General features: G+C 41.8%; 1 protein-coding gene across 1 annotated transcript in view; it reads left to right on the top strand.

The window, feature by feature from the left end:
• Positions 1 to 257: 257 nt before the first annotated feature.
• HMGA2 (high mobility group AT-hook 2) overlaps positions 258 to 13,026 on the top strand; it is a 144,091-nt gene continuing 131,322 nt past the window's right edge. Inside the window, exons 1-2 of the mRNA XM_043887943.1 lie at positions 258 to 1,158; positions 3,761 to 3,847. Of these exons, the coding sequence (XP_043743878.1) occupies positions 1,048 to 1,158; positions 3,761 to 3,847 (198 nt within the window). The 5' untranslated portion in view covers positions 258 to 1,047. The remainder of the gene's footprint in view (positions 1,159 to 3,760; positions 3,848 to 13,026) is intronic.

Below are 13,026 nucleotides of genomic sequence, written 5' to 3'. Positions count from 1 at the left end.
TTCCCGGCCTGTCCCTTTAACCCCGCCGTGAGCGGGGCTCCGGGTGGCACCCGGGCGCCGCCGCCGCGGAGGCAGTTGTATTTCGAACACTGCCTCTGGCCCGCGGCCAGGCGCCTTGGCTCGGCGGTCTGCCTGGCCTCCCTCCTCCTCATACTTTTCCTCCAGCGCAGCCCCCTCCCCTTCATCCGCCCACGGTTAGAGGTGGGCACTCCCCCCATCTCGCCGCCCCCTCCCCAAGCACACACACACTCAACCCGCTCGAATCCTGGGGTAGAAACTCAGAAAACTTCCAGCCTGGGCAGCGCGCGCTTGGTGCAGGACGCAGGAGCAATCAGCCCGTCCCCCTCCGACTCTCCGGTGCCGCTGCCGCCCGCTCCCGCCACCCGAGAAGGAACGGTGCCACCCACCGCTCCGTGCCCTGCCTGCGCCCAGTGCCCGACCGGATCCCCGCAGAATCGCCCCATCCTCCCTTCGCTTTCCGACTGCCCAAGGCACTATTTGTTTTCTCTCTCTTTCTCTTTCTTGCTCTGCGAGCGCGGAGCGGGGGGGAAGAGGAGGAGGAATTCTTTCCCCGCCTAACATTTCAAGGGACACAATTCACTCCAAGTCTCTTCCCTTTCCAAGCCGCTTCCGAAGTGCTCCCGGTGACCGCAACTTCTGATCCCAAACGGAGAGGGGAGCCTCCCGACTTCAACTCCTCTTTTCCTTCTCCTTCGCTTTCCTCCTCCTCTCACTACCTCCACCTCCGCCGCCACCTCCACCTCCGGCACCCACCCACCGCTGCCGCCGCCACCAGCAGCGCCTCCTTCCCTCCTCCTCCCCTCTTCTCTCTTTTTGGCAGCCGCTGGACGTCCGGTGTTGATGGTGGCAGCGGCGGCAGCCTAAGCAGCAGCAACCCTCGCCGCACGCCAGCTCTCGCCCACCCCGCCTCACTCTCCAGCCCTACCTCGCCATCTCCCGAAAGGTGCCGGGCTGATTCGGGGCGGCAGAGGCGAAGCGGCTGCAGCGGCGGTAGGAGCGGCAGCGGTAGCGGCGGCGGGAGGCAGGATGAGCGCACGCGGTGAAGGCGCCGGGCAGCCGTCCACTTCAGCCCAGGGACAACCTGCCGCCCCGGCGCCTCAGAAGAGAGGACGCGGCCGACCCAGGAAGCAGCAGCAAGTCAGTACGCGGGCGGGGTGCGGGCAGCAGCCCACCTCCGCTACCTCCGCGCGGGCCCCGCGACGCGCGGCCACCCTAGCGCGGGAGTCCCGGCGCCGCGGCCGCCGCACGCCGCCGCGGGGGCGGGCTGCGGCGTCCGCGGCGCGAGTGCGCGGCTGAGCCCCGCTCCCCTCCGGGCCGGGAGGTGGGAGCCGCGGCGGGCGGCCGGGTTGCGGGCAGGAGGTGGGGTCGGGCGAAGCGTCCTCGGACTTTCGCTATTGTGCCGGGCCCGAGTGGCGCGTTGTCTCCTGGTGACGGGAAACGGCCGGGTCCGACAAACCGGGACTCGCCAAGCACTTTCCTACTCGCTTTACAGTGGCCCAGGAGACAGGGGTCCTCTGGCGGGTCAGGGTTGGAGGGACTGAAGTCTTGGGGGCCGGAGGCTCTTTCTCCCGCCAACCCGGACTGCTCGCCGGCCGGGAACTGGCGCGCCGCAGCCGCCCCCTTGGCGCCCTCGCCAAGTTCTCGGTGGCCTGAGACTCGCGCCCTCCCGACAAAGAACTCGTGGGCCCGCCCGGTTCTGTTCGGGCTCTTTAAATGCGGCGCGGCGTCCGATCTGCGGCCGCCGCTGCTGAGGTGTCCCAGGAAAGGGGCTGCAGGAGATCCTGCGTCTCCGCGGGACGGGATTAACTGTTTGGCTAAGGGCGCAGTGGAAAGTAGTGTCCAAGAGGGTGCACGGTAGCTAGGGTCACTTCCTCGCCAGGCGCCCAGTCCCCCTTTTGCCTCCGGATCCCGCGCCTCAGCGCTGCAGACATTAAATGTACCCCTGCAGAATTAGTGGCTGGGGGCTGGGAGCGGACGATCGAGGGGCGCCCGGGACCCCGCCGAGTGGAGGGTTTTGTCTGCGGATGCAACCAATTAAGCGTGCAGCCGGCGCTTGCAGAGTTGCGCGCAGCGCCTAGGGCGGAGGGGTTTTGTTCGCGGCAATTTCCAAGCTTTCGCGGGTAGGGCTCGAGCGGGACTTGTCTATTGAGAACATTTAAACTCCGCTTCCGCGGGCTTTAAAACTACTTCTACGTTCTTTAGCTTTAAAGCGCTTCTTTCAGGGCAAACAGGCCGGGTAGAAAATAATCCTAGAGTCCCAAAGCTACCTAGAGCAAGGTGGGGAAACCGAACCATGTTTGCTTGCCAGTGCGTTTTAGAAAAGCTGTTGTACCTTTTTGAAATCATCAAAGGAAACAAGCCAATCTAGAGGCCCCAGAGTTTTCCCGCTCTGCCCGAGCGACACTTTACACCGCGTTAGGATCCTATTTTACACCTCCCAGGAATTCACTGCCCTTCCCCCCGCCCTTGTTTCCCACCCGCCACCCAGCTTTCTCAAACTCTAATTGCCCCCCACCTCCGAAAAATAATCCAAGTAAAATTGCAGCGGGGTCTGGAGGTGATTGAAGGTTTTACCTTTGAGTTTAAGGCGGAGTTCACAAAGAAAGAAAAATGTGTCTCCGATGTTTCTCCGGATGTGCCCACTGGCGCTAGTGGTCCCACAGAAGCTTGCAGGAAACCTTTCCCAGATTGTCTAAATAGGATGCGAATTTTCATTGAAGACTTTAATGCATTTTAAGCTAATTCGTCTCATTTAATCACCGAATCTGAATGAAATGTAAATTGATGATTCACTGGATAAATATTTAGGATCTGGAATATTAATCATCGCATTCTCTTAACCACTTGAGTATTTACTACTTGGCATAGAAGCCATTTAAAGTTTTGCTAAACCTATTGATAGTTTCAATTTCTCCTTCCCAGACACTTGCATTCCTCCTCACTACCACCCCCCCCCCCCACCCCTTTTAGTTTCCTTCGGTCCACTCCCAGAAGGGTTTTCCCAAAAGAAATTTTTGAAAAAAATGCTCATTTTTATCAAAAGATATTTAAATGTAGACTGGAGACCATGCCTGCATCTCCAAAGGGAAGTGAAGAATTGAAGCAATTATCTAGATAATTCTAGCAAAGCCTTCCACAACGGAGTTACCCTAATTATTTGGAAATTTTAGGAGGAATGGAGTTATTTTAAGTTGAAGAAGTTGGATAATTGCTCCAATATTTCACTCAATGTGTTGATTGAGTCATCATTGACTTACAATGCAGATATACAGAATGATCAAAAGCCACCTTTTCAATATGGGAGATTGTTGAAATATTTATGATGTTAGCTTCATATTTCTGTTGTTTAAAATGGTAGTACAGTGGAGAGTAGTATTTGTGTAAAATGCTTATTATTTCTCTGAGTTGCCAAATACACAGCCTTGCATATTTTGCACTTTAAGGATGTATAACTTTCTGGAACATGCAACCTTGTCAGTCTTTGTTACCTTTCTCTGGTTGAAATAGAATCTAGTTTTCATATGCAAAGTAGAATTTCCTCTTTTAATCCCTGGATTAAAAGTATAGTTATTTCCCCTTTCTGTAAACTCTGTACCAGCATCATCCATTTGTGCTTGAACTGAATGTGTTCCAACAGTTCTGTTGAGCAGCACAGGCAGAAAATATATCTATAGAGTCAGGGTCAATTTCTTTCAGACATTCTTGCCACAAAAGCATTTTTTTTTTCCCTCGAAACTAGGAGCCAACCGGTGAGCCCTCTCCTAAGAGACCAAGGGGAAGACCCAAAGGCAGCAAAAACAAGAGTCCCTCCAAAGCAGCTCAAAAGGTGAGATTTCTTAAGTCCTCCCAACTTTCTCAACGCCCACAGGAACCTCCCTGTAATTTTCCCATTCTAGATCCACACCTAAGGATTTCTCCCAAGTGGGTAACCCAAGACTCATTTCCTACATTTACTATTGGTGATATTTCCAAGCATATACTTAGCATAAAAAGTTCATGAAGCTGCTTGGGGTTGTTTTTAAACAATCACCAAATAATAAGAAACTTAAAACGGAGATGGGAGGGGGAGGTAGGGGAGTGGAGAACAAACAAATAAGATTTTGCACCCAAAAAAAAAAAGATTTGCACCAGTTGTGAAATAGTTAAAAAAAAAAAAAAAGTATAGATTTTGTTTGGCGGTGAAGTTTTTGCAATTTCCTTAAAAAATAATAAAGATTAATTTACTTTGTGCTTATTTACATGATTACTGGAAAACCAAATCCCACTCTTAAAGTCAAGGACTTTGCCAAATAGATGATAATTAGAAGTAAATTCAATTATAGGATTCTGGGGGGAAAATTCACGAATTTTACAGCTTTAAATGTGCTGATAAAGTATTTTGCTTGTTTGCCATCAACCTGCAATATAATATATCATCGTCTCTCAAAAGCCTTTCCATCTCAGGTGATACAGAAATGTTCTGAATAGGACAATGAGAAATTTTTAAAACAAATGTTTGACTCATTTATTGTACATTTTGGGGCAGAATAGAACCCAACCAAGTGTAACTTCCAGTGTTTTCCTTTATAAATTTTAAATTGCAGTTTAAAAACTTCATGTTTGGTGGTATTTGAACTCGCAAAGAAGAAATATCTCAGGATCAGTGCATACACAGGGAAGGGAAGGTGAAGACAAAAATCATAAATTTTTAAGCTTTACAAATAAATCAGAAAAACAGTTCTGTATTTTATTTGTAGGTTTGTATACTCATTAAAAACAAAGGTTCAAAATTCAGAAGTCAATTTTGATGTGTCTTTACAGTAGATTTGAGTCTACCATGTACATTATTTGTTAATAACTATATGCTCATCTTTGGGAAATTAATGTTTTGTGTGGTTTTCTCTATGACTGTGAGCACTAACCATATTATATTTGATAGTTTTCAGTGTTGTAAACTACCATAGCAACCAGGGATACATATAAAGTTATTTAGGGAGCAACTGTGAGTTCTTGTCTGTTTTAAGTCTTGAACAGAGTTGAAAGAGCAGATTTCTAATATACTTATATATAATTGCTTCTCAGAGTGAAGATTTAATCACATTTAATCAATACACTTTGAAGTAGTTCTAAATTATCTTGTCATTTAAAAGTGACAATATGTAATCTGGTATTACTAACATGGATACTTTGGTTTTTTTTTTTACCTGCTTTATTAAATTAAATAAAAAGGGCTAATTTACCAAAGAAGTTTTTTTGTTGTTGTTGCAGAAGTTAGTTTTATCTTAATTTGACTCTAATGGAATGGCAAAGGAATATCTTGGTAGCTAGTTGACAGACATTTAAACTATGATGTAATTGCCCTGAAAAATGCATCACTATAACATTTGCCAGGAAAAAAATCTGTAAATCTCATCATAAATAAATTATTTAAAATTTAATACAAAAAAAGGAAAATTATCTCTCAGATTTTACTGTATTACATTTTCTGAATGAGTAAAGATATGCTTCTATCACTTTTCTTCATTTTGAAAAGTTTGCCACTGACTAACAAAATCTTGTATTGACAAAAGGAAAACTGAGACTTGTGCCTAATTTACCACCTAAAGCAAAATAACAGAAAGTTGGTCTCTTCCCAAGTAAGGTGTAACTTATTTTTAGTTACTTTGGTGATAGGTGTTTATAAATGACCCTTAGGCTACTCATCTTTCTGATAATTCTTCATGTGTATGCATATAACATTACAACTTCCAAACCAGAAGTAGGCTTTCTTTTTCCCAAGGAAAGTTTTCTCTGAAATCTTTCATTCTTCCAGACAAAATTATTTCACACACTTCTGTTATAAAAGTTCCTTTTCTAATAAAACTGAATAAATATTTTCGCTCAGAACATGACTGTTATAGTTCTTCAGTTTTATAAATTACGCTTCATTTGGAAAAGATAATACTTCACAAAATAATGAATGACATTGATGAATTATTCATGGCATGAGTAAACTTAAGGTATTTTCAGTTTCAGATCAGTATTTATTGAGTTTGCTTTTACCTTATATAAACATGATTATCTAACATATTTTTTGTCAAACATATATTGTATTCTAACAAAACGTATTTTTGTTAGGACTTTGAAAAGCAATTTTTTTTTTTAAAAGTTACATTGTTCATATCATGTAAGATAAACATACCCTGCTAGACTGACCAGGGTAGGGATGAGAAGTCTTCTGTGATTAACAAATTGGGAATTCTCCTGCAAACCAAGGCTCATCATAAGGGAAAATATATAACAAAAACTGGTAAGTATATAAGAACAGAGCTCTAAAATTAGAGAAGATGCAGTGTACCCTGGGATCCTGATGATGCTGTATGTTTAAATTTTCTTGCTGCTCGAAATTTCTTTACTTATAAAGTTTGTGTTTGGACTCAGTAACTGGCCTTGGGGCATTTGAAAACAAAACTGCTTGTTGGAAAATTAGCAATGTGAAACTTGACAATGCATGCGGAAAGTTGCAAGACCAAGTGGAGGACTACTCAATTAGCTATCACTTTAATTTTGGGCCATATTCAATATAAAATTGATTTGTGTAATACAAAAAACAAACAATCATGAAAACACAATTTGTTATGCTTGGAACTTTTGGAAGAGAATGTAACTATTCTTGACTTTGCTTCTAGTCCATTATGACAAGTTCTCATGGATAACCATTATGTAGAAATTCTAGTTATTCCCAAGAGTACCAGTTTGAGTGCTCAAAATTCATCCCTGAACCAGAGTCATATTGTTGTCTTAATAAAAGATCAGAAGTTAATGTTTTCCTGAATAAATAATTTATTCATGTGAGTATGCATGTGTGTGTGTCTCGAGCCTTGTATTTATGTGTTAGTTTGAGATATAGCTGTGACCAGTTGCCTCTTAATTTCCTTTTTGTTTTATTTTGTTTTCCTCTTCTGTTAGTGCTGGATGAAAATACTTTGTATTTTCATATTTCTCATGTTTGGAAAGTAGAACGATATGATCTCCTTGACTTTAGGGTTTTTATTGTGGCTTTTTAATCATAAAAGAACACTGGGGGGGTTTCTTAGAAGTCAAAGTCATCTGTAAGTCTCAAGCCAATTGTCTTTCAGGTACCTTTGGGAAAAAAAAATTTCTGAGATTGAATTAAATTTAATTGAAAGAACTGCACATAAAATAGATCTCAGGTGTGAGATAGCCTTCCTTCATATCATAGACATTCCTGAACTTCCTTAGGTGTAGTGAAGAGAAAAAATCACAAAATGAAAATAGGGTCTAGGTAAAGTGTACTTCAAATAATGTACTCAGACAAACACTTGATTTATATTTTCCATTTGCCTATACAAAGAAAACCTGATATGAATTGGATACTCTAAAGAAATAAAGAAATTGTTCCTTTTCTAATTATGTTCCTTCCTCGAAAAGTGATTGATTTTTCACAAATGATTAGTAAGACTATGCGCAGATAGTTTAGGAGGAAAGAATGAGGTTTCCTCATCTATGCTTGACAAATGTTCAAGCATAGATGCTGAGTGAGGGCATGATTTTTTTGCAGGATATAGTAAGTCCAACTGAAGAAGGAACCAAAAGTATCATTATAGGTAAGTCAGGGAAAGATGGTATTGGAAGTTGTCATACAATTCCAGCCTATAGCTTCTATGTTTGTTTCTGATATGATTTAGTTTGAATTCCTCTGTGTTTTTATAGGCAAGCAGTTTCCACTAGGACTCAGGGCTCAAGGATACAGATGAGTCCAGTCAGGTGGAATTACATAAAGCCCAGTTGTGGTCTCCATTATCTTGGTATTTTAGGCTGTTTTACCTAAACAGTTGACTCCTTTTTTTCACTTCACTTTGCCAGAGAGGACGGAACCTTGATGTATCAGTAAATTCTCTTTCATGATGCCTTTGAATCATCGTAGATTATGATCCAAATATGGAAGACTCAAATGCATTTGAGTTATTTTCTGAAGTCACTTTACTTTAGGGGACCCAGAAATCTCTTTCTTTGGCAGTTATCATTTTGAACTTTTTCATCGAAAGCCTCTCATTACTTTGACTGACCTCCAGCTCTGGCTCATTTTTATCTCAAGGTCTCAACAGATCATTTTGCTCAAGAGAACACTCCAGATTGGTATTCTGTTTCCTTTTCAGTTCTTTTTAAAGACTAGAAGGGTGCTGAAGAGCATTTTATGTTAGTTAAATCATTCAGACCTATCTTATCTTGTTACCTGACTTTCTGCAGTTTCCAGAACTCACCTGGGAGCCATATAGCTTGGCACAAGGGTGGAACAATGAATTTTACTATCCTTAATTCTGAAATTTTCAGCTCTGAGTTTTTGTTCTGCCAACCAGGAGAAAAAGGTAAATGGAGAACAGATTCCATTTTAGGCTGCTGCTTTATTATTCTATATTGCTTTAATCTACTGAACATTGCTGAATGGCATCTTCTAATTGATTCAGCAAGGAGCAGTCACAGCCATTTTTTTTCCTCCAGGATAACGTAAGGAACAGTTTTCTTGGAAGGTCACCCCTGTGAACTCTTATATAGTTGCTATTGATTTCTCTGATTACAAAAGAGGAAGAAAGAACCCTTTAAAGAGGAGAATCCTAAACTTTGAAAATAGCTTTTCCTGTCATTTTGGCCTTGGCTTTAGTTTTGTATTTGTGTGAGTGAAGACAGGCATGTGTAAATAATGACATGGGAGTTGACAACAAGGACTTCCTTGGGGAAAATGAGCATGAACTACAATGGATGATAGAATTCACTTTTATTTCCTCTTCGAAAATATGTACTGATGGAAAGATTGTAATTTTTTTTAAGGCTAAAAATGGTTGCACGTACAGTTTGGAAACTCATCGAACAAGATTAGCATAAAGGTTAAGTGAGAATTATTTATCATTTAGTGTGACAGTTAGTCCAGTGGATTTTGATGACCACAGCACATTGATTACACTAGAACCACTCAAAGAAATAAATGTGACTTTCTATACTTTTTTAGGTGGTTCCATTTGCTCTTAAGTCTGTGGGTCTTAGTCATATATACATATATATGTAAAAATACATGAAAACAAAGCAGGGTACTACTAAGCTGATAGTTTTTCTAGCTGTTTTGTGTGTTTGTGTATAGACTCGCTGACTGAATGGGGCATTCTGACTTCCATGCATTATCACAGTATGCTCTGAGCATTTAGAATAACAAAAAGATTAATAGCGATCTAAATTTGACCCAAAAAAAAAAAATAAATAAATTTGACCCAGAAGTCAGAAGTAGATAATGCACTTGGTTCCCAGTCTCAGCTTTTGCCTATGTCTTTATAGGAAACTCGGAAATATTTTAGTCTTAACTACTCATTTGATTTCCACTCTGGAAGTTTGGTGGTTGTTTTTTTTTATTTAATTTCCCCCAGGGATCAAACCTGGGTCCTCCTGCATTGCAGATTCTTTACCGTCTGAGCCACCAGGAAAACCCTACATTTCCCCTTGGCTGCTTTATATGGGACTGTCTCCCAGAAGAACAGACCTTTTATTGCCTTGAAAGCAGATGGGGGTCTCAATTCCACCACTTATAAACACATGGATAGATTGCTTAATCGCCCAGTTAGGGGGTTAGTAATAGCTGCCCCATATAAGTAAGACAATGCTCAGAAAATCACACATTACTTTGGAAACTTACAGAATTGGGAGGGTGGTTTTTTGTTGTTGTTTTCTACTTTTTGGCCTTTCATTTGGGTGTGTGAGATCTTGATCTTAGTTCCTCACCAAAAATCGAACCTGTGCCCCCTGCAGTTGCAGCACGGAGTCTTAAAACTGGACCCCCAGGGAAGTCCCAGGGAGGTATTCTTTTTAAGAGTAACATTTTAAAATATGGAGGGAATTAAGAAATTACATTGGTTCACCCACTCTAGTATTCTTGCCTGGAGAATCCCATGGATAGAGGAGCCTGGCAGCTACAGTCCACAGGGTCGCAGAGTTGGACATGACTGAGCAACTGGTACTTTTCTGCCTGGTGCTTTAACTTTTATCAGCCTTACCTTACCTATACCTCAGCTCTGTTAATCTTCTGATGTAGGCACTGTGGTCTTCATTTCACAAATGAGAAAACTGATTCAGAGATGTAAACTGTGATATGTCTGATGTTCAGCTGTCATAAATGGGAGCATCTGGATTTGAGTTCAAATCTAATTCTAAAACTTATGATCATTCCATATTATGTGCTGTCAAATATCTTGTAAAATATTTGCTACAAGGTAGATTATGTTTTCTCCAGTAACCAGAAACATAGGTTGGAAGTTAGGTTTTGAGAAGCCTTTGCTGGGAAGTTCTATACAAGCTTATAAAAGGGATTGGAAGTATGGGCCCACTGAAGCCCATCCTCACAAATTTCTGGCCTCCAAGTAAACCAGAAGGCTGTGCCTTTGAAGATCAGGGCACATCCAGAAGTTTTTTTATTTGTTAAATGAAGGGGCTCGATGAAATGTCTTCTAAAGCCCTACCAAGCTGTAGAATTCTGATGGCAAGAGGGAAAGAAGACACACAGGTGATAGAAATACCAGAGTTACTTTCCATCCTTCCTTCATGCAATAAATATGTAGTGAGCGCATCTTATGCACTAATGCTAAGCACTCTTTGCAAGTTCCAGAGTTCTATTTGCTAGGTGTGTTTCCTTTCTTAATTAATTTTTTAGTGCTAATACATTTAAGAGCCTGGAATACCAGAATTTCTTAGGGGCAGACATAATGACATTTCCTACTTAACATTCTTCCCATCCCTCATGCATCTACAATTCTGAATCTGAACTTCTTTGAAAGGGCAAAAATATGAATGAAGACAAGTCAGGAGGGAATAATGTTTCTAAAATATGACAGTTGCAAATATTAGTGTAAGGGTGCTGATAATAGTCTGAAATTCAGTTCTTACAAATGCACAATCCCCACCCTCTCTCCCTACTCACCCACCCTGAGATAAGCAGTAAAGTATTTAGAGTAAGTTATTGTCTGAATTATACATGGGTTTGTAGCGTGGAACCAAATTCCAGTCTGGCAAAGGAAAACCAAATATACACTTCCACAGTATTGCATATGTTGATGTATTAAAAACAAAACAGGCCTCTGAAATGTTTTGTTTGTTTTCTATTGAAAAATAATATCCTGAAGAGCATTAAACACGGAAAAAAAAGTTAAAGCCAGTGTTTTCCAATATGTAAAATTCCTGGATCTATGCTGGTTTACAAATGAAAATCCTAACTGGTTTTACAGGCTTTGTGAAGTTTGATCAGAATGATTAAATAATGTGGGTTTTAAGGAACAATGAAAACCTCCCAGATCGCCGCCACACAGCACAGCTAATGTGCTGCTTCTAGATGTCGTCTCAGAAGAGGGTTTCAGCTTACATGTAATACTGGCCCCAAGACCAAGGAGCAACTTCACTTTTAACAAGTCCAAGTGATAATCAGGATACTTTGCCCTTCAGTTAATGGTGCAAATTTTATTTTTGAAGAGACTTTTTGTAAATGGGAAGCTCGGTTTAAAGTCTTCTCCTCTGCTCGGCTTTCTCGCTCTATGAGAGATTTGCTTTCTCTAACTCTGAAATGTAGTGAAACCCTTTTAGAAAACAACCCTCTTCAACAGATTTTAGATACACCCAGATCACATCATGGATCTGGGAGCATAACCACCATACAGAAAAGCCTAGCATAGAAGCACCATTAGCCTTTAAGATCTCAAGCAGACTCCTGCTCTCAACCCCACCTACCATCCCCAGGCCCATTAAAAAGGATTTCTATCTTCCATGTTTGTATAATTTACTACTGAGTAAACTGTGCAATCTTACAGTGGCTCCTAAAGATTAAATCAGACACTGCTTCTGTATTAGGGAATTTTGTGCTCCTATAACTCACAATGTACCAACCAGAGGGTTTCTTAAAAGCTTCATTCTTAAGGTGACAGATGGGTGTAATGGAATATTTGCATTGACTGAACCTTCTGTGAGATTGGACTAACTTGAAGGGAAACTTTCCCTTTAAGAGTTCCATCACATTAGGAGTGAAAGAACGTTTATTGAGCACCTCCTCTCACTGGAGGCATTATCTCCATTTCACACCTGAACCCAAATTAAGGTTTTCAGGGACCTGCCCAAAGTCATAAAGCCAGCATGGCAGGGCAGAGATTTGAGTCTTAGCTTTCCAGAGCGGAGTCTGTGTTCCTCCCTCCCTCTCGGAGACAACACTCAGAAAGAAGGTATGATTTGCTGGGCACTTGTAGTTTGCACTTAACTCATGCCCTTCTGACTGAAGGTAAGACAAGGCTACCCATCCCTGACAAGAAGTGATTCCTTTGTGGAACCGTTCAAAGTGGTAACCCCTACTACAGTGATGCAGAATGCCCAGATCTGGTGCTTAGCTGGAGCTGAATCAGTGACAATTTCAGTTAACTAAGATGTCTTTTTATAGTAGCAAATACATGACTACTAAGGGAAGGTAGCATTGTTAGGAGAATAGGAGTCTGGACTTTAGAGTCCAGCAGAACTGGGTTCAGATCCCAGGGCTGCCATTTAACAGCTATATGTGCAGACTGGGTTATTCACCTTGTCTATTTAAGACTTAATTGCTCATTGCAAAAGAAGAGAAATAGCAATAGCTGCCTGTGCAGCTGCTGTAAAGATTAAAGTAACACATGCGAATGACTTGGCCCAGCGCCTAGGGTACTTTAAATACTTGATAAACATGCAGTAACATTATAATCATATGAATTTTCCGTTAATTCACGGAACCTGTTAGATTGATGCCAGCCCAAGAAGATTTGGTGAAAAATCTTATAATGTAAAAGTCTTACTTTGCCTGTGTACCTGTGTATCTTTGTATCTGTCATCTACCTCCACCTATTTTTACCAGGCAGATTGAAGAGAGAGTCATCTGACAGTGTAGACAGATATGATACAATAGAAAATTGCAGTATCATTGTACCAAATACTTACTGTCTGCTAACTCAGGTAACAGAAGTAAAATGTAAAACAAGTTAT

The sequence above is a fragment of the Cervus elaphus genome, chromosome 3, assembly GCF_910594005.1.
Source record: "Cervus elaphus chromosome 3, mCerEla1.1, whole genome shotgun sequence".
Lineage (NCBI taxonomy): Eukaryota > Metazoa > Chordata > Mammalia > Artiodactyla > Cervidae > Cervus > Cervus elaphus.
Note: the sequence above shows the minus strand (reverse complement) of the source record. Positions and strands in the feature narration are given on the sequence as shown.